The sequence below is a fragment of the Pinus tabuliformis genome, chromosome 3_2, assembly GCF_031772625.1.
Source record: "Pinus tabuliformis cultivar Carrire ecotype Pingquan chromosome 3_2, CPIR1, whole genome shotgun sequence".
In the NCBI taxonomy this organism is placed as follows: domain Eukaryota; kingdom Viridiplantae; phylum Streptophyta; class Pinopsida; order Pinales; family Pinaceae; genus Pinus; species Pinus tabuliformis.
The window spans coordinates 46,431,283-46,459,031 of NC_142302.1; the positions used below are offsets into that span (position 1 = coordinate 46,431,283).

Sequence of the window (27,749 nt, forward strand, 5' to 3'; positions counted from 1 at the left end):
ACCTCAACCAGTGGTCGATGGAGTTCCGTTGCGCTGCTCCAGCTTCCGCTTCCTTCTCCTCAATGAGTGATCAACCTGAGACAATGCAAAGGAAATACAACAAAGCACGTAACCGAAAAAAAACAATGATCTATTTACTCACAAAGTGAAGAAGTCATGAGCTATCAAGTAAATTACATACAAGACATAGGAAAACATCATTGATTGTATTAATAATGAAATAAGAGCGAGCTTACAACCGAAGTCTTGACGTCGCAAGCCTTCTCAGAGGGTCCAACCAGTATATTTCTCAAGCATTCACTCTTTGAAGATGGATCTCCCAATATACAAAGTTCTCTCTCACTCATAAGCTTTACACAAAGTTAAGGGCACTTCACAACCTTCCTTAAGCTATCAACAATCCCACACTTATCACACCTACACCAGCTATCTAGCAAACTCAAAAACACTAACAACACAACTCAATCCAAGAATTTACCAACTAGCTGATCATAGCAATGGTGAGTGTTTAAATAGGAGAAGGAGTCTCCATGAAAGGTGGAAGAGTGAGCTTATCCCAAAGGAAGGTAGCACAAATGACAGAATTTCCATACCAGAGGAGGAAGGGCGACACAAACTATGCCAACAACCAGGTCTGGAGACATCCAGAAGGCCGACTGTTGGAACGAATTCACCCAATCTGGATCATCGCGAGTGTATAACAGATCCTTAGCGTTGACATCGCTAGTGAGCAATGTAGCCAGTCAGATCATTGCTAAAGATAATAAGTCTCCTCGCGCTAGAGCATGAAATCGGACCGTCACAGGAAACAGATGTACTTCTGCGCTGGAAGCACGACCAGACTATTTACAACCGTTGTTCATCGCGTATATTAAGTCCAGAGTCGTGATGAGGTAGAAAGCTTAGGAAAAGTGGGTCACTTGGCAACATCACAGAGCATTTGTTCAGTATGAGCATGTTTCATTGGGACACATGACACAACAGAAAGACTGGGGTGAAAGCAGTGAAAAATTACTGTGTAACATTCCTGCATCCGCTACAAGGGAATCTAGAGGCTCACACCTCCACCCTCAAAGTAATACTAGGATCCACCTCCTTCCTAGGAAGTCTCGAATCCACTGCAAAATCAAATCTGCATCCAATGTCTAGCACTATAATCCTGTGCCACTTGTCCTCTCAACGAACAGTTACTGGCTCATTGTTCCAGGGCACACTCCCAATGTGCATCTGATTCCATATGGCAATGCTAATGACCAAAACAGATCCATTTGTGACCTTCCCTTCTCTGCTACACAGTCCCTCGAGAATTTGGTCACCCCCTCCATGCAGTCACTCACCTTCCAAGTTCCACTAGAACCCCCATCCCAGGTAGTCCATCCCTTGGCAAGGCTTCCTCACATCAGAAGATACAAAAACCAAGCATATACCTACCTCAACACATCATACCAGTCATAGCATGCTCATGGAAATCAATGGACACTATTGGGTACCAGTGTCCTACAATGGCCCTATTCCTGAAGTGCTTTACCAGCACACTACTACATGTTTCAATTCCTGTGCTGCTGCTGTTGCTAATTCTTGCAGTCGATTTCAACCTCCCAACCGAGCATTTCATGCATTCCTGTACCAAGCACATAACTTCCATTAGATTTAAAATAAATTGAAATAACTTGAAATCATACCTCATTGGTAGTTTGTCAATAAGGTACACTTGGAATCATGTTCGCTTCCTGTCACAAGGAGTCAAACTAGCATCTTTGACCAAATCAACATATATAAAAATATCACAACAAGTTAGCTCAAAACACAACCATCATAGATCAAAATCATAAATAAACCAAAATCATAGATCAAATATAATCATCATATACCATAGTCATAAATCAAATACATAATAAAACTGAAATAATATACTGATACTTATCATTTAATCAATCCTTACTTCTGCCTTTGTTCTTTATTTTGTACACACTTCGGATCGGTTGCTACACCCGACAAACACCCAATTCCTTCTCCTCTGCCAGGTGACATACGCATAGTGTGCATCACACACATACAACCACACCTGACACACAACACCATGCAATACATGCACCTACACCTGACGTACAACGCATACACCTACAGCCAGTGTACAACATAGTGCATCCATCTATACCTGATGTGTAATACCACCCAATACATGTACCTATACAAAGTACAACACAATGAGTACACATGCTACAATTCCACAATGACATGATGCACATACATAATACCACATGCCCATAACACATCATGGATGACATGCACACAATACCACATGTACACTAGTACCATATGTACAACATGTATACAGTACCACCAGTACACCGCACCACCTGCACAATGTGTGCAAAACATCACATGTACATGGCACCACCTACACAATGTGTACATAATGCCACATGTACACTACACCACTATACAATGCATACACAATACCACATGCACGACATGTACGCGACACCACATGTACACAACGCCACATGCATAACATGTACATAGCACCACATGCACATAGCGCCACTTGTACAATATGTACACAACAACACACGCACACGACACCACTTGTACAATCATGCACACCACACCACATGAATTACCAATGTACCACATGCACGCAACGCCACTTGTACATAGCACTACATATCCAACATGGACATAACATCATTTGTACATAGTACTGCATATCCAACATCCGCATAACGCCATATGCACATAACACCGCATATCCATCATGCACACAGTACAATATGTACATAATACCACATATCCAACATGTACATAGCACCATTTATACCCAGTATTGAATATGTAACATTCATACAACACTATCTGTACCATCTTGTACATAACACTGCATAAACAACATGTACACACACTATATATACACAACACCGCATGTGAACACATTATATATGAAACATGTACAACATATACAGTATATGCACAATAGTAGTACCACACATCCAAAACCATATTGTCCTTACCAAGAAACCTTGCTTCCCGTGTCTTATCCATGATTACCCTAGCATGTTGCAAACCACACTTACTTCACTTTGCTAATGTATCCTTCAACATTACTTGTCATAACGTAAACATAGGCATAATACAAGTGTACTATACCAAATCATATCCACATGGGACTGACCTCGTATATTTGTCATGACTACTCTTCCCAATTGATTTCTCATGAACTGGGAATCTCTTCAGGCCCTTCACCTACATAAGAAAGCATTCCACCACAAGAATGATCCTAACAACCCTGTCAAACAATGACATAGATACATACATACATACATACATATATAATCATTAGCTTTAAAAAATCATCATCCCATCAAACGAAGACACATATATACATACATACATGTATACATATATAAACATCAACATAATCATGATCATAACAAAATTGCCAGATAACATAAGGTTTAGGTTAAAAGAATTTCCTTTATTTATGCAACACATGCGCAACATTGAGAACAATGGTTCCCAACATAGCCAAGGCACATGACACCTCAAATCCATTTACTTTACCTTTTCTGGTTACATTTCTTGTGTTTACACTACTACTATCCATTTACCACAATGGACCCAACTAGTCCAACCAACTGTCATAGTCTTACCTTCCGTTGCACTTACTCATGCATAGAGCTTCATCTGGGTCTTATATCATCGGTTGGGTACCACACATCTCTCCTAATTTCCATCAACTTTCCTCTTTCCCAACCAATTCCCAAGGCTCAAAACATAAAAGAAAAGATAAGAAACAAAAACGAAGAAGACCATAAAAACCAATAAAAACATGACTCCACAAACAAAGTGGTATGGCCATACGCTAGACATAAAGAAAGTTTCAAACCAAGCTCAACAATTCATAAAATACCAAAAGCACAAGACTAACAACAAACACCATGACTCAATCCCCATGGTTCCTAGGGAAAGCTCAATCCGAGCCTTCTTCAAGATTTCATGGAAACCTCCCTTGCCATGCAACTCCCTGCATCATGCTTTCATTAACACATAATTGTTAGTGCATAAATAAACATAACACTACACCAGTTATCTCATATTTTTGTGCCAAGCACATTACTTGCAACTAAATACATCCACGCCATCTCTCAAGGGAATTCAATCCTTTAACAGATCCACCTGTAGCTAAATACTAGCTAATATACCTGTCAAGTACATGTTCATGAATATAGCACATATCCACATAATGTCAGACAAAATCAAGGTTAAGAATACTTCATGTGTGCAATGCACTCATTCGTTCGAAATTAGGGTTTCCAAACACAGCCAAAGGAATTATTGCCCAATTGCTTTCTTTTACCTTTTACCTTGTTGGAATCGAGGCTTACTATGTGTTGTCACACCACCCAACTCTTAGTTATATAAACATATCAATTATTACATTGTCACGCTAATACCAAGCATGTTCCCTACAACTGCCCACACATGTCAACCACATGCTCCAAATATCAAGACAATCATATCTATCAATTTGAAATCAACTTTTACAAACAATCATGTCATAATACATAGTCAACTCATAGTCATTAGACATAACGCTACAACTATCAACTACATTCAAGTACATGTCAACTATTTCAACACGTATATGTTAGTACAATAATCTAAAAACAAAATCATTTGAACACATACTCATATTAAGCAATTCATCAATCATTCAATCACTCACAAACATACCATGTTAAATAAATCAATTAGATGACATAATAGGCACCAAAACACTCAAATCCCAAATAGACGACATAATCAACTATGAAACACCAAGTATGATACATAACCAAATTACTCATACCTTAGTGTACTTTAGGGGAGGTTATCTTGTCTGCATAATCAGTCTAGTTAGTGAGATATAACTTTACAACATGTCAACATAAATCATGATATTCATAACAGTAACTAACTAACATGTTCATATTACAAGCTCATAAGCATATTTTGTTCATGCATAACAATCACAAATGTATGATCAGTCTAGATTAGTACGACGCCATATCAAAAATATGTCAACTCATACCCGAATATCACAACCATAACCATCTTCATAAGTCAAACTAGGTTAACACAATACATATCATCAAGTTAATAACACATAACAACAACACGTTAGTCTATCATGCTCATCAATGACATATAACACAATAATAGAAATGCATACAACTAAAGGTTAATATCATTCTTGACTATCTGACACATGTGCATATAACTACACTAGTCAACTAAAATCTATCATGAATGTAACCATAACATTAAAAGACATGTACGTAAACCTAATGTATATAACCCTAATGCATATAACAATCCTTAATCTACATACCTGCATGCCAAACATACAATAACTGTATGACGATCTGATCTTACTCCAAAGTCCAATATTGCAACCTCATTATGATGATCTACATCTCCTGCTCTATCTCAGCCAACGCATTAGCATCATAACAACCAATATCATCATGATGACCTAAATTGCATACAATGACTTCACAAGGCATGTTTGACCTACTATTCATGCATAACCATAACCAATACCATACATGCATAACAACTGCATATAGACACATAAAAAATAAGTACCAAACCATATACATATCATTGTAGCTAGAGTCCAATCATCAATGCATGACCAAATCAACTACACAAACCATGACCCCATGCATGACAACAACAATTACTCCATTGTGAACATTGCCACATGCAACCAATAGTATGCATATGCAATGCCAAATCAACTACACCTACGCATAAACGCATGTAGTCGAACATAACTAATAAGTTCATGTAATCAACCTACAAGACTCATGCATGTAATCAAAATATTCAAAATGTAACCTAACATACAATAATGTAAGTAGGAAACATGAATTCAACATGTAAGCGACATATAATCCATATGAAACTAGTCACATACTCGTGACCAATACATTTCACGAAATCAACATCAAATTCTCCATAAAAACCATACTACAACCATAATCAATCATCAATAAAATGCAACAAGTATATAAGTGTAAGAGACACACATGCAACTGACATTCATGCATGACCAACACATATTCAACCCATTCAGTCCAAGAGTTAAACGATGCTCTGATACCATTCTATAACACCCTCCTCCCACATCTACCCAAGCAATCGGCCAGCCTAGGTAAACATGCGACGAGAGGCCACTAAGATAAGATTCAACCTCCTTGGTGACTTTAAGGAAATGGAATCGATGGAACATCACATACAGTCATCCAATATTATCCAAATAACCTTCAGGAGACAAGTCAGCCACTCAAACTACCTATCCCTGGGTCCTACTGCTGTTTGAGAGACTTAGGGCAGTGTAAAGCTCCCTAGACACTACCCAGACAAGTTAGTTTTAGGACTAACGCTCCCCAGACACTGCCTAGGTGCTTTACAACACTTCCTAGACACTACCCACACAAGTTAGTCTCAAAACTAATGCTAGCATTTTGGGATTCAAGCCACCTTTTTCAACCCAAAGCCCAGGACACTACCCAGAATGGAATGATCAATTAGAATTAGTAAGGATGCAAGGAAACAATGATGCAAAAGAAATAATATGAACAATATCATCACGAGACCCCTACTAGCCATGACGGGCATTTCCTTAAACATATCATCAACATGTAACCTATAGGTGTAAATAACAGAATTAAGTGTAGGGATATCATACTTTTCTAAGAATAGCTATGAACCATTGTTCCCTCATGCCATTTTCTACCTTATCCTCCATTAACTCATAAACACATTATCCAATCATATACAAGTATAAACATGATGAGAGCCATACATAGTTGTTGTCATGAAATGTGCATATAACCATCATAATAGGGACAGAAATACAATAAACATATTAGCCATCAAATCCATAAATACATCAGTGCCTTTACACATGAAAATCAAGGGAATGGATTTCTGATTAATGAATGAAATGTACCAACCGAGGATGGGACTACCATGTTCCACCCGATTGTAGAATGTTGAGCCAAATCTCTCTTCATCCATTCACCCTCATGCCATATTCCAAGCATGAATGCGGGATATCATATAACACATCAATTAAAACTCATCCAGTTCTACTAGATACCATCCAACTGAACCCATCAAACAATGATTCCACCTCATAGTCGGACATAGCCAAAAACATCATCAGATTAGTCTCCATCCAAGGCTTCTAGGGCTTCAAGAGTGTTTGTCCAACCAAGGCTTCCAGAACTAGTAACTCAACCCACAGCTTATGCAAGGCTTCCAGAGCATTTGTCCAACCAAGGCTTCCAAAACTAGTAACTCAACCCACAACTTATACAGGGCTTCTAGAGCGTTTTTCCAACCAAGGCTTCCAAGACTAGTAACTCAACCCACCAAGGGCTTCCAGAGCATTTTTCCAACCAGGGCTTCTAGGACTAGTAACTCAACCCAAGCTGTTATAGGGCTTCTAGAGCGTTTGTTCAACCAGGGCTTTTAGGACTAATAACTCAACCCAATCTATTATAGGGCTTCCAAAGCGTTTTTTCAACCAGGGCTTCCAAGAATAATAACTCAACCCAAGCTATGGAAACATGAGAACCAACCAAAACAAAGCAATGAAAGTAAACCCATAATCACAATGGTTATCCAAGAAATGGCAAGGCTAGGCAATCCACTGTCAATCCTAGCAATCCTCCATGCCAATGACAAATCATAACCAAGAAACCACATGCATGTTCCATGCATGCCAAAACTATTGAAGAAATAATACATGCAACTGGATACCTACAAGCAAATTTGACGTAGCTGCTGATCTCGATGCCCTCTTGCACTTCCCTGCTCTTCCTTTGCCTTCTTGCTCTAAGAATCCAAGTATACCACACCCTCCAAGAGTGCTCCAATAAAACTCTAAGTAACCAAGAGTATGACAGAGAGAGAGAATAATGAGAGAACTCCAAAACTGAACTGATAAAAGCTTCACACTGAAAGGAAGAAGCTTGACAATTGATCCTCAGAAGACGTTTTATTAATAAGGCCTCTATTTTCTTCATTTTCCATTGTTTTCCTTCAATTTCCTCCTCACATGCAACCTGTGACCTTTCACCTTCCTTTTCTCCTAATTTCCATTATTTTCATAAATAAAATGTCAATTAATGACTCACGCCTTTCCAAAACCTTAGCCATTGCCTTTGCCAATTTCCTTAGCCATAAACAACCAAATGAACACCCACTAGAATGTCCTTCCCACCATTCAGCTTGGAATACGTGTCCCATCATCCGTGGTATTTATATATTTTTACATGGAATTTTCACCAGGGTTGTTACAAGGAGCATGGATGTCATCATGCACATGCATGCAATCTCATCGACTGGCACACTCACCTAGGTGAAAACAAAGAACCAAGTCTGAATGGAGTTGGACATGTACTTTGATCAGTTGATGCACAAAGCCACCATCACAGACTTGCAAATGAGCACAAACACTATGCACCAGTATGTTGTTGGTCTGGCTGCACTCAAGACTATGATGCACATGCTATCAGATGAGTTGGACAGAGGTGCCAAATCAGTGTACCCGGATGCAACGAAGGCAAGAGTTTGCTTTCAGAAGGATGTCACCACAGAGCACGCAGACACCATAATAGACTACCAAGCTTGGCATCAATTCGCCACCATTGATCATCAAGAGGATGTCGAAGAGTTAGTCTTCCCACAACTGTCTGAGTCTTAGTGATGTCTTGCATGGCTTACTCAAGCCCATTTTTGTCTCACATGGGTACATGTGCAGATTGTAATGTAAACATGTTGTAAAAGTGAAAGACCAAGTGTCAATAGTAGAATGTAACAATCATGTGTAAGTTGAAGAGTCATGAGGGTAGGTGAAGAGTCATAAAGGGGAATTTCAAGGGTCACCCCACCCTTTGCTATTTATAGAACCTCATAACTCATTGTATAGGCTTTTGGGAGCCAAGCTTCCTATAGGTGTAACTTAGAGAAAGCTTGGAGTGTATTGTAACGAGCCTTGGCTTCTCCACAGTGCAGAGCTAGTACATCTCTTTGGAGGAGCAGGTGGCAGTGACTGTAATGTTCTGCTATCGGGGCTAGTGGTTGTCATGGTTGTATGTATGATTGGACCTTTCGCTCTTTTAATATAACAGAGTTAGCACGTTTCACGCATATGTTGTTATTGTAGTTTGACTATTCTAGTTACTCTGATGATGTATATAGCTCTAATTTACGCATTTATGTATGGACTATTTTGTATGTGTTTGTATGAATCTTATCAAAGCATGTTGTTGATATAATCCATCACTTTGGATCATCAACTATCCTGCTTTCTATCTCGTGATGTCTCTTTGCTCGTGTGTTTCATTTCACGTTACGTGCTATCACAGGTTTCTAAGGGGCGCACTCTCCCCCCCTTCCATGTGTTAGAGTCTTTCATGCACCTTCCTTGATTTGCTGCAAGGTCACACACTTGCTACCAACAAGGACATCTTACTTACCTCTGCACGCAACCGCAGTCAATGCAATACCGTACTACCCACTGCTGGGACTCCTACTCCAAATAGTTTGAGGTCTAGTTGGGACTTCATACCGGGGATATCCCCTGACATGCTGGCAGGTCCAACACTGTCAACAATTACAAAAGTTAAGAGTTTATTTAAATGTGTTTGTGCACATTTTATTCCATCTTTAGCTTATGGGACCAAATAAGGAGGAGAAATTACAATGTTTAATATATTTATGTTAAATAATGTATATATACAATAGGAGTTGTCTATAATGTGACTTTTTGGAGATTCTGGTGACGGAATCCGGTGGAAGAAATTGAGGTTAAATCTTGGTTTGTTGCAGTTAAAATGATTTTTTCACTGCATATTTGGATTCAGCACCTGAAAAACCCCTGGGACTCGTTGATTGTGCAGAAATTAGCTATCAAACTTGCAATTCCAATAAATTTCTGTCGGATTTTGACTGGAAAAACCCACCTGAAAGGCTTCCAAAAAGTCGCATTATAGACAACTGCTATACAATATAAATAAAATAAATAAATTTTTAAAAAGCTAATTATTTTAACAAACTCTTTATTTAACTTCAAATTTATACTCATCCTAAGTCAACCACAAATAAATAATCTATAGTAGAATTTCTATGTCGAAAAAATCAAATTAATATGAAGTATCTCATGTTGTCTTAATTGCATGACAAAGAATTCATATGTAACAAAATATCTCATATAAAAAATTAAAATGTCTAGTATATTAAAATAAAAAAATAGTTATACAAAGATTAAAAATTAAAATGTCTAATATACTAAAATAAAAAATTTAGATACACAAAGGGTTAAGTGTGAGTGCAAAAGATTCCCAAATTTTTTATTTTTTATTTTATTTTATATTTTTAAGTTATGATTAAAGTTGTGAAAACAAAAGAGTTGCCTTTAACTTAACTGGGTATTAGTTTGTCTTTGAACAAAAAATGATGATGCTTACACATAGTTTAACATTAAGAATTCAATTTTTGTTATTTTTTATTATTATTTAAATTTATTTATTTGTAAGGTGATTCGCTGAGGTCTTATTATGGGTTGTTTACTTCCATTTCTATTAGTTATTAATTTTTTGTTTTTAATTTTATTTCACTCTTATTTAACTTTTTGCTTTTTTCTTTTTCTTTTTTTCTATTATTTCTATCTTCATAAATTATAATCTTTCCACCATATTTTCAATTTAAAATGACTTATTAGTATATTAAAAACATATTTTATTAGATTTAATTATAAACAATTATATATTAATAAAAACAAAACACACACACATAGATATATGTATGTTAATATAAACAATATTAGTTAATCATATTTGTTAATTTTTTGTGATAACATTCAACAATACAATATTTTATTAGTGGTTTTATTTTTGTGATGAAATTTTTGTCTTGTTATTTTTTTTGTTTAATTAAACTATATTTAAGCTAAGCTGCAGGTACTTATGTAGCCCTTGTTTATTGTAGTATTGACTTAAAATTTATTTTTTTATATTGCATCATGATTTAAAATTGAATTGTGAGTTTTTTTTTGTAAGCTTGGTAAGACTACATCTTTTATCATGTCCAACTTCTCACTCGGACGAGGGATAGCACAAGATTTGAACATAAGACTTCTGGTTCTGTGAGACTTCATTTCAATGGCCATTACCAATTGAGCTATCTCAAGTAAAAAAACAATCCATAAATTTAAAAAGAAAAACAAATTATAATTCATATAAAGTTTAATTTGATTTCAAACCACATAAAATTAGTCATCCACCAATTAAAATTACAAATTCAAATTTTGAAAATTCAAAAAATCATTTTCAATTTATAAAAAAAATAAATTTAATATTTAATATTACCAAAATTTTAATAAACTTTAAAAATAATTTTTAAAAAATTAGAAATGAATTAAAATTCAAAACTCAAACATTACACTTCACTATAATAATATTAAAAAAAAAAACATTTAAAAAAAAAAAAACATTTTTTTTAAAAATAACATTTTTTTAATTTTTAAATATTTTTATAGATTAAGTATTTTAAAATTTGCACATATAGATACTTTTATATAATATAATATAAATTGGATTTTATATATATATATATATATAAATTCCTTTTATACTTTCACATATATGTTATATTCAAAATCCACATTTTCATATAACATGATGCGAGAGCCTTTATTATAATTCCTTTTATATTTTATCTTCAAAATCTACAAAGATATGGATTTGAGAAGATATATTTTTTATTTTTTAATTAAATTCCTTTTACCCTTTGACATATATCTTATGTTAAAAAATCCACAAAGATAAGGAGAAATCATGATTTGAGATGGTGCATTAAAGCACAAACGCCCAAAATCCATCATAGCATAATTGTTTTTTCAATTTAATTTATTAGGAATCTGATCTCAAAGGAAAGGTGATTGATGATTTAATTACTATGAAAAGTCCAAAGGTTCAGTCATAGTGAAGGTACTATGATATAAAATAAATTTTAAAAGTTAGACCCACCATCGAAAAATGTAGTATGATTTAATTACTATCAGAAGTCCAAAGGTTCAGTCATAGTGAAAGTACTATGCTACAAAATAAATTTAAAAAATTAGTCTCACCATCGAAAAATGTAGTAAATTTCTTCCAGGTTGAAAAAAATTAAATAAAATACTAGTAGGAAAAAATATCAATAAAATGTTATTATATAGTATATTTTATTTGTTATATGTTTTAGAGTTTTTCTATATTGTTTTTTTTGGTCGAAGTTGTTTAAAATTGAATATAAATTTGTTGGAATTACAAATTTAAGTCGTGAATTCTTTACAATTTTTGTGTCATGAGAATTTTTCAACATATTAAATTTATATATATGGTTTAAAATACATATTAAACAATCAAAAAAGAAATTTTTTCCCATAGTGAAAAAACTAGTTGTCTTGTGAGATTTTTTGAAAGGTTTTCCGGTGGATTTTCTCGATCTAATTTCTCTAAAATCTGATAGGAATTTATTGAAATCACAAGTTGGATGAGTAGCCCCTGCACAATCAAAGTGCCTTAGGGGTTTTTCAGGGTGTTGAATCTATATATATAGTAAAAAAACCAGTTTAAATAACGCAAATCAAGATTCCTGCACCGGAAAGTCCAAAAAATACACTAAAGACAACTCCGTGAAAAAAAAAAACTTTTTGCTTTTTTGTTATTTATATAGAATTGAAAAAATTAACTCAAAAGTTGTTTTGTCAAATTTTAACCAGAAAACTTGAATTGTGAGTTCTTCACAATCTTTGTGTCATGGGAATTTTTCATGTTAAATTCACATATATAGTTTAAAATACATATTAAGCAACCAAAAAAGTGTTGGGAATCACGATTGTCGTTAAACCAAAACCTGCAGGTGTTAGTAAACGATCGTATCGCCAAAGATAAGGATCCACTAGAGGTTGTTAGTTCATGTCATGAAACACACGTGGAATGTTGGTTTATCCAATGTCCAACAATCTCCCCCCAATGCAAGTCAGGTGTGTATTAAACTCGTGACTTATGCTCTGATACCACTTGTTGGGAATCACCATTGCCATTAAACCACCGTAGGTGTTAGTCAACTATCATACCGCCAGAGATAGAAATCCATCTGAGGCTATTAGTCCATGTCACAAAACATGAGAATTTTTCAACATATTAAATTTATATATATGGTTTAAAATACATATTAAACAATCAAAAAAGAATTTTTTTCCCATAGTGAAAAAATTAGTTGTCTTGTGAGATTTTTTGAATGTTTTTCTTGTGGGTTTTCCCGATCTAATTTCTCTAAAATCTAACAAGAATTTATTGAAATCACAAGTTGGATGGTTAGCCCCTGCACAATCGAAGTGCCTTAGGGGTTTTTCAAGGTGCTGAATCCATATATACACTCAAAAAACCAGTTTAAATAATGCAAATCAAGATTTCGGCACCGGAAAAATCCAAAAAATTGCATTAAAGACAACTCCGTGAAGAAAACATTTTGATTTTTTGTTATTTATATAGAATTGAAAAAATTAACTCAAAAGTTGTTTTGCCAAATTTTAACCAAAAACTTGAATTGTGAGTTCTTCACAATCTTTGCGTCATGGAATTTTTCATGTTAAATTCACATATATAGTTTAAAATACATATTAAACAACCAAAAAAGTGTTGGGAATCACGATTGTCGTTAGACCAAAACCCGCGGGTGTTAGTCAACTATTGTATCGCGAGAGATAAGGATCCACGAGAGGCGGTTTGTTCATGTCAAGAGGAGTGTTGGTTTATCCAATGTCCAACAATCTCCCCCCAACGCAAGTTGGGTGTGTATTAAACTTGTGACTTACGCTCTGATACCACTTACTGGGAATCACAATTGCCATTAAACCACCGCAGGTGTTAGTCAACTATCGTATCGCCAGAGATAAAGATCCATCCAAGGCGGTTAGTCCATGTCACAAAACACACAAGGAGTGTTGATTTATCCAATGTCTAACGATCTCCCCTCAATGCAAGTCAGGTATGTATCGAATTCGTAACCTACACTCTGATACCACTTGTTGAGAATCATGATTGTCATTAGATCAAAACCACAAGTGTTAGTCAATAATAATATCCCCAAAAATAAAAACCAGAAATAATTAGTCTATATCACAAAACACAACATTAATTTATTCAATATCCAATAAAAAATATTTTTTTCATAATTTTTTTATTATTTATATAAAATTATAAAAATTAAGCTTTCTCACATTTTAACCAAAAATTCCAAAACATATTATAAGCGTATAATAAATAAAATATAATAATTATTTTATATTTATACGCACAAACGCCCAAAATCCATCGGAGCATAATTGTTTTTTCAATTTAATTTATTAGGAATCTGATCTTAAGGAAAGGTGATTGATGATTTAATTACTATGAGAAGTCCAAAGGTTCAGTCATAGTGAAGGTACTATGATATAAAATAAATTTTAAAAGTTAGTCCCACCATCGAAAGTGTAGTATGATTTACTTACTATGAGAAGTCCAAAGGTTCAGTCATGGTGAAAGTATTATGATACAAAATAAATTTAAAAAATTAGTCTCACCATCGAAAAATGTAGTAAATTTCTTCCAGGTTGACGAAAAAAATTAATAAAATACTAGGAGGAAAAAATATCAATAAAATGTTATTATATAGTATATTTTATTTGTTATATGTTTTAGAGTTTTTCTATATTTTTTTTTGCCGAAGTTGTTCAAAATTGAATATAAATTTGTTGGAATTACAAATTTAAGTCGTGAGTTCTTTACAATTTTTGTGTCATGAGAATTTTTCAACATATTAAATTTATATATATGATTTAAAATACATATTAAACAATCATAAAAGAAATTTTTTCCCATAGTGAAAAAACTAGTTGTCTTGTGAGATTTTTTGAAAGGTTTTCCGGTGGATTTCCTTGGTCTAATTTCTCTAAAATCTGACAGAATTTATTGAAATCACAAGTTGGATGGGTAGGCCCTGCACAATCAAAGTGCCTTAGGGGTTTTCCAGGGTGTTGAATCCATATATATAGTAAAAAACCAGTTTAAATAACGCAAATCAAGATGATTCCGGCACCGGAAAGTCCAAAAAATCGCACTAAAGACAACTCCGTGAAAAAAAAACTTTTTGCTTTCTTGTTATTTATATAGAATTGAAAAAATTAACTCAAAAGTTGTTTTGTCAAATTTTAACCAAAAACTTGAATTGTGAGTTCTTCACAATCTTTGTGTCATGGGAATTTTCATGTTAAATTCACATATATAGTTTAAAATACATATTTAAGTGTTGGGAATCACAACCTATAGGTGTTAGTCAACGATTGTATCACCAAAGATAAGGATCCACTAGAGGCTGTTAGTTCATGTCATGAAACACATGAGGAATGTTGGTTTATCCAATGTCCAACAATCTCCCCCAATGCAAGTCGGGTGTGTATTAAACTCGTGACTTACGTTCTAATACCACTTGTTGGGAATCACGATTGTCATTAAACCACCGCAGGTGTTAGTCAACTATTGTACCCCCAAAGATAAAAATCCATCTGAGGCGGTTAGTCCATGTCACAAAACATGAGAATTTTTCAACATATTATATTTATATATATGGTTTAAAATACATATTAAACAATCAAAAAAGAATTTTTTTCCCATAGTGAAAATATTAGTTGTCTTGTGAGATTTTTTGAATGTTTTTCTTGTGGGTTTTCCCGATCTAATTTCTCTAAAATCTGACAAGAATTTATTGAAATCACAAGTTGGATGGGTAGCCCCTGCACAATCGAAGTGCCTTAGGGGTTTTCCAGGGTGCTGAATCCATATATACAGTCAAAAAACCAGTTTAAATAAAGCAAATCAAGATTTCGGCACCGGAAAAATCCAAAAAATTGCACTAAATACAACTCCATGAAAAAAACATTTTGATTTTTTGTTATTTATATAGAATTGAAAAAATTAACTCAAAAGTTGTTTTGTCAAATTTTAACCAAAAACTTGAATTGTGAGTTCTTCACAATCTTTGTGTCATGGGAATTTTTCATGTTAAATTCACATATATAGTTTAAAATACATATTAAACAACCAAAAAAGTGTTGGGAATCACGATTGTCGTTAGACCAAAACCCGCAGGTGTTAGTCAACTATTGTATCGCCAGAGATAAGGATCCGAAACACGAGGAGTGTTGGTTTATCCAATGTCCAACAATCTCTCCCTAACACAAGTTGGGTGTGCATTAAACTTGTGACTTACGCTCTGATACCACTCACTGGGAATCACGATTGCCATTAAACCACCACAGGTGTTAGCCAACTATCGTATCGCCAGAGATAAAGATCCATCTAAGGTGGTTAGTCCATGTCACAAAACACACAATGAGTATTGATTTATCCAATGTCTAACGATCTCCCCTCAATGCAAGTTAGGTGTGTATCGAATTCGTGACCTACACTCTGATACCACTTGTTGAGAATCATGATTATCATTAGATCAAAACCCATAGGTGTTAGTCAACAATAATATCCCCAGAGATAAAAAAATCCACCAAAAATGATTAGTCTATATCACAAAACACAACATTGATTTATTCAATACCCAATAAAAAATATTTTTTTCATAATTTTTTTATTATTTATATAAAATAAAAAAAATTAAGTTTTGTCAAATTTTAACCAAAAATTCCAAAACATATTATAAGCGTATAATAAATAAAATATAATAATTATGACTGTATAGGTAAGATAAGATGCCTCCACTTTGAAGGGGAAATCATTAAAATACAAGAATTCTGAGTGTACAAGCTAAGACGAGTGGGTCGAAACAAGAACTATAGTCCGATCCACCCTAACATACGATGTGAAAGAAGACAAAGGCAGGTGGTGTGACTGTTCAATTTGTCTGGTCCCATTGGAGCAGAATATGGGAATATGCTAGAATCCCATCATGGGAACTTCTGCAGTTATCATGGTGGGCGGATAACGGATAAGATTAGGAATAGGGATCCACCACTTCGCCATCTTTAAATTCAAAACCATCGGCCTAATTTTCGATCATAGCGACCTGGTATTTCGAAGAGTGAGGTCGTTTTTTTTTATTAGGTCTGATACATACTGATCTTCCCTTGTTTTTCGTTTCTGACCAAGATAGTTTCCCTAACGATAAGGATGGAGGGAATCTACCTTATAATCTACTGAAGGTCGTGGGTGGGTGTTGTTACTGAGAAACCCAAGGAATCCCGTCCCGTATTAGTCGTAATGGCATCTGACCAGGTTGCTGTGAATTGTGAGTCATTAGGAACAACCGGAAGCCGACAAGTTTGGCATGCACGCGATTCACCACCCATCTCTGCTCAAGGCTCCTGTGTGGAAGATGATTATTCCGATCTCGACGATCTTCAGGTGTTGAAGGTGGAGGGAAAAGACAAAGCTGGTCGTAGGATTTTGACAATAGTTGGGAAGCATTTTCCAGGTAAGAACCATAGCTGAATTTAACTTGATTGCAGATTTTTTTGAATGAAGTCATTTGTTTTTAATGTGTTCAGTTTTCTTTTATGATATGTTTCTCTGTTTGTTCACCTTTTTAAAATGGATGAATTTGTTTTCATTTTTTTTTAAGTAGTTAGTTTAGATTTATCATAATCCTAGATTTATTAAGTATTCTGAATAATCAAATTTCAGGAAATAGATAAAAAAAAATTAATATTTTGCATTATAAAAATTTACACTTCCAGGCATTTGAATTTTTGTATTTAATATATACAATATACACCAGATAGATACAGAGTTAAGATTAATTTAAACTAATCTTATTCCAGTTTCATTCGCATGATTGTCTTTATAAATATATTTATTTTATTTTACTCTCAAGAGTAGCATATGATGATGACTGTTCTCAATTTATTTTTATGAGCTCTAGTATTTGGCTGACTTAGGCTATATCTCAGTTACATTGCCTTAGGCATCTCCCCGTATTAGACTATGTTGAAAGAGGCAAGTAAATTTTGTAAGCTTTGCCAATCCTGAAACTGGCTTTCTGACGCTAGTCTTGGGTTGAAGTGATAGCATTTTCACACTAACATTGCCTTCAGTTTTGGTGTTTTGCAGTGTGGGTGGTTTTTGCCGTGGTTATTATCTGTGTGATTTTACAGGCTATTGTTACAGAGTCGTATCCATACTTTAGATTTCATTCCACGTTAAACTCATTTTCTTAATTGTGTTAACATCGTCAGTATGTGCGTCTTGTGAATGATCTCACACGTATAACAATCGTGGGATGGAGATGGTTTATAAAGTATTTCCTACACTAAAAGCTTTATTAATCTAGAAGTTGGCTTTAGCGTGCAAGTCCTAGAAAATGGTTTTAAGGTGCAAGTCCTAGGGTTGATGTAAATGCATCCTCACTCACTTTGGTACTAATATCACATGGTCTCGGTGGCATGCATTGTGGACTGTCTTTATTTGGGATTTCATGCCATTATCTGCACCTGAAGCTTGCAGGTGCATGAGTTTGGTGTCACGGCATTACATACACTTGATCTCGGTGGCATGCATTGTGGGCTGTCTTTATTTGGGATTTCATGCCATTATCTGCACCTGAAGCTGGCAACTTGAAGGTGCATGAGTTTGGTGTCACGCCATTACATACACTTGAAAGAGCTTTCAGGTGCAGGTGCATGAGTTTCGTGTCAGGCACCTACACCTAAGCTGGCTTTCTGGTGCATGAGTTTAGTGTAAGGTGGTTGTCTGTAATCCAGTTCCTTATGAATTATTTAGCCCACAGTGCAATGTCTCTGTTAATTAAAATTCCTATGATTGCACTGTTTGTCCCTTGTGTCTAATGTCCTAGAAGGGGTCATGAATTGTTTAGCCCACACTGCAACTTTTCTGCTAATTGAAATTCCTACGACTGCACTGTTTGTATCTTGTGTCTGCTGAAAACTGGAAGCTCAAAAAGTTGCCTAAGCTGGCTTTCAGGTGCATGAGTTTAGTGTAAGGTGGTTGTCTGTAATCCAGTTCCTTATGAATTATTTAGCCCACAGTGCAATGTTTCTGTTAATTAAAATTCCTATGATTGCACTGTTTGTCCCTTGTGTCTAATGTCCTAGAAGGGGTCATGAATTGTTTAGCCCACACTGCAACATTTCTGCTAATTGAAATTCCTACGACTGCACTGTTTGTATCTTGTGTCTGCTGAAAACTGGAAGTTCAAAAAGTTGCCTGCTGGGCTTTGTTTCTAATTTTGAAGGGTAGATGCCACGATTTTTTGGTGGGTATGAGTGAATAGCGTTTGTAAATCATATACTGTTACTCTCATACCGAGTGGCTCTGCTATTGATTATCTGAATAATGCTGGCAAGCAGCCTAGTTTTAATTGTTACCCTAGTGATTTGGTCAAACCCATACCCTGGGATCTGTTATGTTCATTAATAATTCCCATGATTCTTGTATGGTGCCTATATCAAGTCCATCTTGCAGGAGCATGCACACTAAACTAGAAAGCCATGAAAGGCATAGGGTAAGATCATATTATGAAGAGGATGCTTCAGACAGTAGGATATATTAAAGACTTCATATTGGACAGAAGGATATATTTAAGAGTTCGTATTGCTTGTAAAGTGAAGAAATTATTGGTGTTGGGCTAAAAGTTTTCTTCAATCTCTAATACGGTTTTTCCTCTTTCTCCCTTTGTATCTTCATCTATACATCTATTGTGGTGGCCACTGCATAAATTCTCCCAGAATTGTTATGCTTGTGGTTTTATTTTCTGCCAGCATAATATAAGGTCTTGATATTTAAGCACTTAATGTGGTGGCCACTGCATAAATTCTGTCAGAGTTTCTATGTTTCTTGTTTTGCCAGCATAATATAAGGTCTTGTTAAGCAAGTGTGCCATATTTTCAAGTACTTGGGTTTGTTCAATTGTCCAAGTCACTCTTGTTAAAGCATTTTTGCTATTGAGAAGTTATGGGTTCAATTTTCTGGACACTCTTGGCATTGGGTTTTATGGTTGACTGACAGGCAGTGATCTATTCGGATGGATCTGTCTGGTACAAATATTCATTCCGTGGACATAGTGGTCACCAATCTCCGGTCTGTGAATCACAGAAAAAAAAGTGTGCCATATCTTCAACATATATGTCATATCTTCAACCTAGACCAGCACTATTTCAATTCCATGCAATTGATGAACAATTTGATTTTCCATTTTTCAATGAGGATACAACAATTTGATTTTCCTTTTTTCCATGAGAATACAACTATATTGTAGTGACCCTTGAGCCATCTTGAAATCGATGAACAATTTGATTTTCCATTTTTCCACGAGGATACAACTATATTGTAGTGACCCCTGAGCCATCTTGAAATTGCCAGAGTAGACTTTTAAGGTTTTAGTTTTAATGGTATTAATCGATACTGCAAAAGGATTATTGTGTTTGATAAGTTTATTAAGCTGTCTGGTAATGGCACCTCTTGGAGCTCAATGATTTTTACCAGTTGGTTGGCACATTAAAAATTCAGTCGAATTAGTTTATTGCGTTAAGGTGGTTTTTTCCAAAGTGGATTGTTAGTGGTTGAGTTCTGTCTGTTAACTGATTGCTCCTCTGAACCTGTTGCCATTTCATGTTTTTTGCTATTTCAATTCAGTTCAGATTGGGATGTTTTCCTTTTATATGAACTATGTATTGTTTTTGAAGCATGTTAAATAAATCAGCAATAAAATTTTGGACTACAATATATCTCCCTTTTCAGATTATCCATGCCTTCCACTAAGAGATGAACTTTATATTTATGTCTGCAGCTCCTCTTGTCAGTGGACAAAGGCTACAGAAATATGTTTACGATAAGATCTCAAATGAAATACCTGAAGGGCCTTACTGTCTTGTTTACATTCATACCTCTGTTCAAAGGAGTGAAAACTGCCCCGGCATGTCTACTTTGTGGTTGATCTATGAAGAACTTCCTCCGGCTTTTAAGGAAAGGCTTCAGGTGGTGTATTTCCTACATCCAGGGCTTCAGTCAAGACTGTTTTTTGCAACCCTTGGCCGTTTCTTCTTGAGTGCAGGGTGAGTATTAAGCTGAGTTTGCATTTTGATTCAAATAATTCATTAGAACTAATTGTTGCAGATGTGCTCATGCAGTTTTTGATGTGTTATGCAGTTTATACTGGAAACTGAAGTATGTAAATCGTCTAGAATTTATCTGGGATTACATTAGGAAGGGACAGATTGAGATTCCTGATTTTGTGTATGACCATGATGATCAACTGGAAGACAGACCTTTGATGGACTATGGTGTTGAAACAGATCCCTTTCAAGTTTATGACATGCCTGCCATTGGATCATCTGATTCTCGATACACCTTGAGATGGGCCTCGTAGGCACTGTGCAGACTTTATCCATCAATTATGGCCATTTGTTGTACAGCATTGTATTTTCTTGCTTTTCCTTCTGTATGCAAATGTGAGTGATCCCTTTCCAAGTGACTTCCCTTGACAGGAGACTGTGTTCTTGAGAGAGGGCACTTTCTTGTTTTTCTACTGTAGTTTAGTTAGCAAAAATCCTTGTGCTATAAAATTATGCCAATCCGCATTGGCTGTACATATATGTAAATAGTCAAACCTGAAAACATGGCAGCATGCACTTACTATGCTTTAGTAGTTCATCTTGCCGAAGGTGTTGATGGAAAAAAGGGTGTGTAGTGTAGAAGCATGGTGCAGATTATTGTCATTTGAAAGGAAATCTATTTTTTGTGTTAAAACTTGGCTTTCAAAACATGCCTAGCACACATTGTCTGCAGGGTTTTTGCCTCAAAGCTAGCTAATTTCCACTACTTGACTGAAGAACCACTCGTATAGTCAAATTTGTACTTTGACTTGATGAATTAACTTTTGATGTACCTTCTATGTACAGAATAATTTATGATATTTTGGCACAGTTGCATCCTTGGATGAGAATCATGCTTATATTAGTCTAATTCTTTATATCATTTCATAGATAATGCCACTACTTTAGATGCATCCTATATACTCTATTCTGTAGGGTTGAGATCCTCCTCTAGGCAAGTAGATTCCTATTACCAGAGCTACCTTTCTGTATGCAATCATTCCAAGATTTTTAGGGCTTTTATTGCTAGAAGCGTGTAATCCCATTCAATCCATTGCAGCTTTTGAAATTGCTCATATTCACATGTGATATCATATATTTGTTACTGTTACGCATAATTGCAATATTGGTTAATAATTTCAAACAAAAGTTTGAAAGTTCTATTCCACAGGTTTTTGTAATAGGAATGGTTAGAAGTTCACCAAAATAACAATAATATAGATTAAAAAGGTAGAAAAATGTATATTACAGAAAACAATAAATGGGAAAAAAGAAGAGAGCCTGGTCTATTAGGGAGTTCTGTAATGTTCTGAAAACGTGTGTAACCAATACCCACTATCTTAATAAGGGTCTAATATGTATAATATTAATATTATAAATCTGAAACTGCTTAGCATTTTCCGAATAAAAACGAAGGTATTCAAAAAGCCTTTTTTCCCGGGGTTATGAAATTTAGGGAAAATATTTAAATTATTATTATTATTTTTTAATGGTATTAGAATAAATCTTAGAATCTTCAGGGCACAAGGTTGATTCTGTCGGTGAACAACACAACTTAAATTCATTACAACAATATATTCATATGAACTGTTGGCTTACGGAGTCTTGACTCAGGTTCAAAATTAGTTGTGCCAAACAATCCCTACACTACTGGCCTTTTCAGCGTCAATCCGCAGGGCACAGACTGAAGCTGGAACCAAGTTTCAGCACCCAGAGATCAGTATGATGTCCTTCTATGACCTAGATCTGCCTTCACGCAGATCTTTAAGCCCTTATGGCTTATAGTTGTAACTCCCTTTAATTGGCCTTTAGACCTCCGCAAAGGTCTACGACTGGCTTTTACGGACCCTGAACAGGCCAATTGGTTGTTTACACGCACCTTAGAATATCCTTGGATCAATATTTACTCAGATCTACCTAAGTGTTTAATAACTTTAACGGAAAGTGTTAGAATCTTCATGTAATCACTTAACATTAATTGCGTTCAGGTAGTAATACAGATCAAGTAAAGTTGTGCATCAATGCGTCTTTATTTCATAAAGACGTCATTCATCACAACATATATCACAATCCTACACAACAGAAGTAAAGAGATAAAACACAGGAATTTCTGTAACAATCTTCTTTATTAATCTTCAGTATAAGTTTACAGACTCAATATTTCATGCGCACTCAACTGTAGGGGTCCGTGCACTCAGCTGTAGGCACTACTTTAGGCCTTTGCACACTCAGCTGCAGACACTACTCTAGGCCTCTGCGCACTCAGTTGCAGACCCTTTTCCTCCTCCAAGACTTCTATTTCTGCACTAGACTTCTTGATCCAAAATGGATCCTAAAACCCTCTAAGTCTTCATATACTTAAAAACTATCGCAAGGGGAAAACATTAGCAAATGGAGGAAAACACTATCGCAAAGGAAAAACAAGAAGAAATTGCAAAAACAGAGTTAAACAGAGGCTTAAGCAACATCGCACAGGAGTCATCGGATCTGGTCGATCAACGGTCCAAATCTGATCGGCATATCACAATTGGCGGTAGCAGGTAGAGTTAATCAGGCGCGGCCTTATGAGAAATCGCAATAGCGATCAGCGCGATTAAACGAGGGTCATTGATCAAGCTCGCAGATCCACAATCCAGATCTGCTCGCGCTATCGCATCGCCAATACACACACAAAAGGACTTACCAGGGCCGAGGACTATGCGATATGCGATTGCAATATATCTCTGTAATATTCCTAACCTAGAATATTTCTCAAACCTCAGCAAAAACTCCAACCAAATATGTGCAAATGATATAATAACCCAGAAGTGATAAAATAATAGTGGAACAACATATAATAATGTAAACCGGAAATATAAGCAGATACACAAGAAATGCAGCGAGAAATGCTAAGCCTTTTTATTATACTGAGCAATAAATGAGTACAAGAGGTGATTAGACAGATGGAACCTCGACTTGCACAAGGCAAGTGAAGAAATATTCTCAGAATGACAAGAATGGCCTCTCTGCGTGGATGCCGCTATTGTGCTACTACTGCTGCTAGAAAACAAATGATTATTTGGGGTTTCTCCCTTCCTCGGAAAAAGCTGAAACTCTGGATTCAGGCTCTACTCAAGAAACCCAGAAAAACCCAGAAAGCTTTTGTGGAATGACCTCACACTGATCTGCGTCCCAATTGCTGGGAAATTGTCATGCTACTGTTGCTACCGGAAATAAAATGAGGATTTATTGCTGCTCCCCTCCTCAAAAAAGGCTGAAACTCTGGAATCAGACTCTACTCAAAAAACCCAAAAAAACCCATAAAGCTTTTCTGAAATGGCCGACCTCCGAAAATCACCCCCTTGGGGTTCTACGCAGTTCCTCAAAGACGCTGATGAAACTATTGCTGAAATGCTGATGGAACTGCTGCTGAAATGCTGATGAATCTACCGCTGGAATTCCAATGGAAATACCTTGCCCGAGCAGGCACTGGAAGTCCCCCGGGGATAAGGGTGAGATCTCCGAACGGAAACACTCAATACACTAAACAGTGCTGCAGACTAGCTAAACAACCAGCGTGCTTTAAGTCGAAATGACTATCAAAAATTCTCATAACCAGAATGATCCCAAATGAGGGGGTTCCTCTCTATTTTATAGCCTCTGCCTCTCGCAATCCCTAGTCTCACTTTCTCCTGCGTGATCCCCTTCTTGCCATGTGTTCCTTCCCTCCTGCATAGTCCCTCCATGTGTCTGCGTGGGCCCCATTTCTGCGTCCCCCTTTGGCCCCCTTGGTTCCCCCTTAAGTCACAACGTTGTGCTACCTAGGAAGTGACTTTTTATTCTAAAGTGAGTTATGTCCCCCCTTCCTCACTTTTTATTTACAAACAACTATAGAAGGCAAAAATCGAACAAAATCGAATATTCCAATTAGCCATAGCTAATTAGGAATATTACAATCTCCCCCGGCAAAATGTTGCTTGTCCTCAAGCAACTAAAGTGATGGATGTTGTGAGATCTCCTCACTCTCCCAAGTGGCATCCTCATCTGGCAAATTCTTCCACCTCACCAAGAATTCTCAGACCGTCCTGCTCTGCAACCGTCTCTCCCTAGAGTCAATGATAGCCTTCGGCTACAATACCAAATGCCCCTCATCATCCATGGGTTGTAGCTCATCCGTCACGATCACTTGCTGCCCCAATGCCTTCTTCAGGCATGATACATGAAAAATGTTATGAATCTTGCTGCCTTGGGGTAGCTTCAACTCATATGCAACCTATCCAACCTGCGTATCACCCTGTATGGCCCATAAAAGCGGGGCTTGAGCTTCTCAGCCCCCTTCTACTTCAGCGATGACTGTCGATATGACTTTAATTGTAGGTAGACCATGTCCCCTACCTCGAACTGCCTCTCCACCCAACCCCTATCGGGATACAGCTTCTGTTGGTTCTGCGATGTAGCCATGTTATCCTTGAGAGCTCGGAGGATACCCTGACTCTCTTGGATCCAAATCTTGGCTCTAGGAGCCTTGCTATCACCGAACATCACATCGACAAAAGATAAAGGATGATACCCATATAAGGCATAGAATGGTGACATACCAATGGACATGTGATGCAAAGTATTGTAGCAGCACTCTCCCAAGTGCAGCCACTTCAGCCATGCTCGCTGCTGCCCACTGACATAGTTACGCAAGTAGCCCTCCAGCCACTTGTGAACTATCTCCGACTGTCCGTCCATCTGTGGGTGATAGCTGGTACTCGGTGTCAAATCTGTCCCCACCAATCGGAAAAGCTCCTGCCAAAACCCGCTCATGAAACACTGTCCCTGTCACTGACGATGGTCTTAGGAAGACCATGTAGACTGAAGATATCCCTGAAGAACAGCTCGACCACCTGTGCTGTTGTATAGTGTGCGGATATGGCAAAGAAATGTGCGTACTTCGTCAGTCGATCAACGACGACAAAGATACAATCCTTTCCCTGTACCATGGGCAACTCTGTGATGAAATCCATCGAAATACTCTCCCATTTCCCCTTTGGAATGGAAAGAGGCCGCAATAATCCTGCGGGATGGCTCATCTCTCCCTTGTTCCTCTGGCAAACATCGCACTCCCGGATGTGTTGGAGTACGTCCTCCTTGAGGCCCTTCCATGAGAACCTCTCCCTAATGGCCCTGTAGGTTTTGGTAAAACCCTGATGTCCTGCCAATGGGGAATCATGTGATGCCTGGAGTATCTTCTTCTTGAGTTGAGACCCCTCAGTCAAGAAGATACAGTCCTTGTAGTAGATGATCTCATCGACCACCCTGTACCTATCATCTGCCACCTGCCCATCCAAAACCTCATTTGCAAATCTGTCCTTGGAGTACTCTACTAAGAGTCGAACCCTCCAATATGTATCCAAGCTCATAAGAGACAACGTGGTTGGTCTACGTGAAAGGGCATCTGCTACCACGTTATTCTTACCTTTGACATACTCAATGTCAAAGTCATATGCTTGGATCTTACTGATCCACTTCTGCTGCCTCTCCTGTAGCTGCTTCTGCTCCAAAAAGAACTTGAGGTTGTTGTGATCAGTCCTCACCCTGAACCTATGCCTACCAAATACTGCTGGTACTTAGCCAATGCATGTATGATGTCCAGCATCTCCTTGTCGTATATGGAATACAACCTCTTGTGCGGAAGGAGCTTCCGGCTCTCAAATGCTATAGGGTGACCTCCCTGCATCAATACTACGTCGATCCCCTCTCCCGACGCATCACACTCCAAAACAATTGGCTACATGAAATCTGGCAATGCAAACAACCCCTGGATAGCCCGCTCTATGTCTCCCTTTCAGAAGACTGCCTCCATCTGATGAGCCGAGATAGTCTAAGGCGGATATGTGTGCTGTTCCCGTATCTTCTCATGCCTCCCTGTCTTCTCATCATCCCACTCCATCTGCAGGGTCTTCCAATCTGTCGTGGCCTTCCCTAGAGTGATAAGCCACTAAACACCCAATATCATGTTGGTGTCCGGAATATCGACCACGAAAAAGTGGTCAGTGAATGTGTAGGTGCCCATCGTCATTGAAAGCTCTGGAACATAATGAGCACATGTCATGGTCTAATCTCCTGGGACCAATACTGAAAACCCATCGAAGCTCTCTATCTGAATACCTCTCCGCTCAACCATCTACACATCGATGAAGTTGTGGGTTGCCCCACTGTCAACCAAAACTAATACGCGTTGGCCACGTACTGTCCCTTGTACGCATAGCGTCAGATACTTGGGAAGTCCTCGCAGCCCTGCAAGGGCCCCTCCGGTGGGTGCAAAAGATGCACCACCTGATGTTGGTGGTGGAGGTGGCAAAGGTCCCTATATGGCATGGCTATCTCCTGCCTCCACATCCTCCTCGTCATCCTCTTCTCCACTGCTCTCAGAGAAGACCTCAATAAAATGTGATTTACCAGCAGCACATCTATGTCCTAGTGCCGATGGCTCCTGACAAGTGAAGCACAACCGTTTCTTCTTCAGCTCCCTCCTGGCATCATCGTCAAGATGTACTTGTCCTGGATTCCCCTTTGGAGG

General features: G+C 37.0%; 1 protein-coding gene across 1 annotated transcript; it reads left to right on the top strand.

The window, feature by feature from the left end:
* Window positions 1-17,138: 17,138 nt before the first annotated feature.
* LOC149179739 (uncharacterized) lies at window positions 17,139-22,073 on the top strand. Its single transcript, XM_089415783.1, has 3 exons — window positions 17,139-17,568; window positions 20,899-21,163; window positions 21,258-22,073. Exons 1-3 carry the CDS (start codon window positions 17,355-17,357, stop codon window positions 21,475-21,477), a joined length of 699 nt encoding a protein of 232 aa, XP_089271909.1. The 5' UTR covers window positions 17,139-17,354; the 3' UTR covers window positions 21,478-22,073.
* Window positions 22,074-27,749: the final 5,676 nt, after the last annotated feature.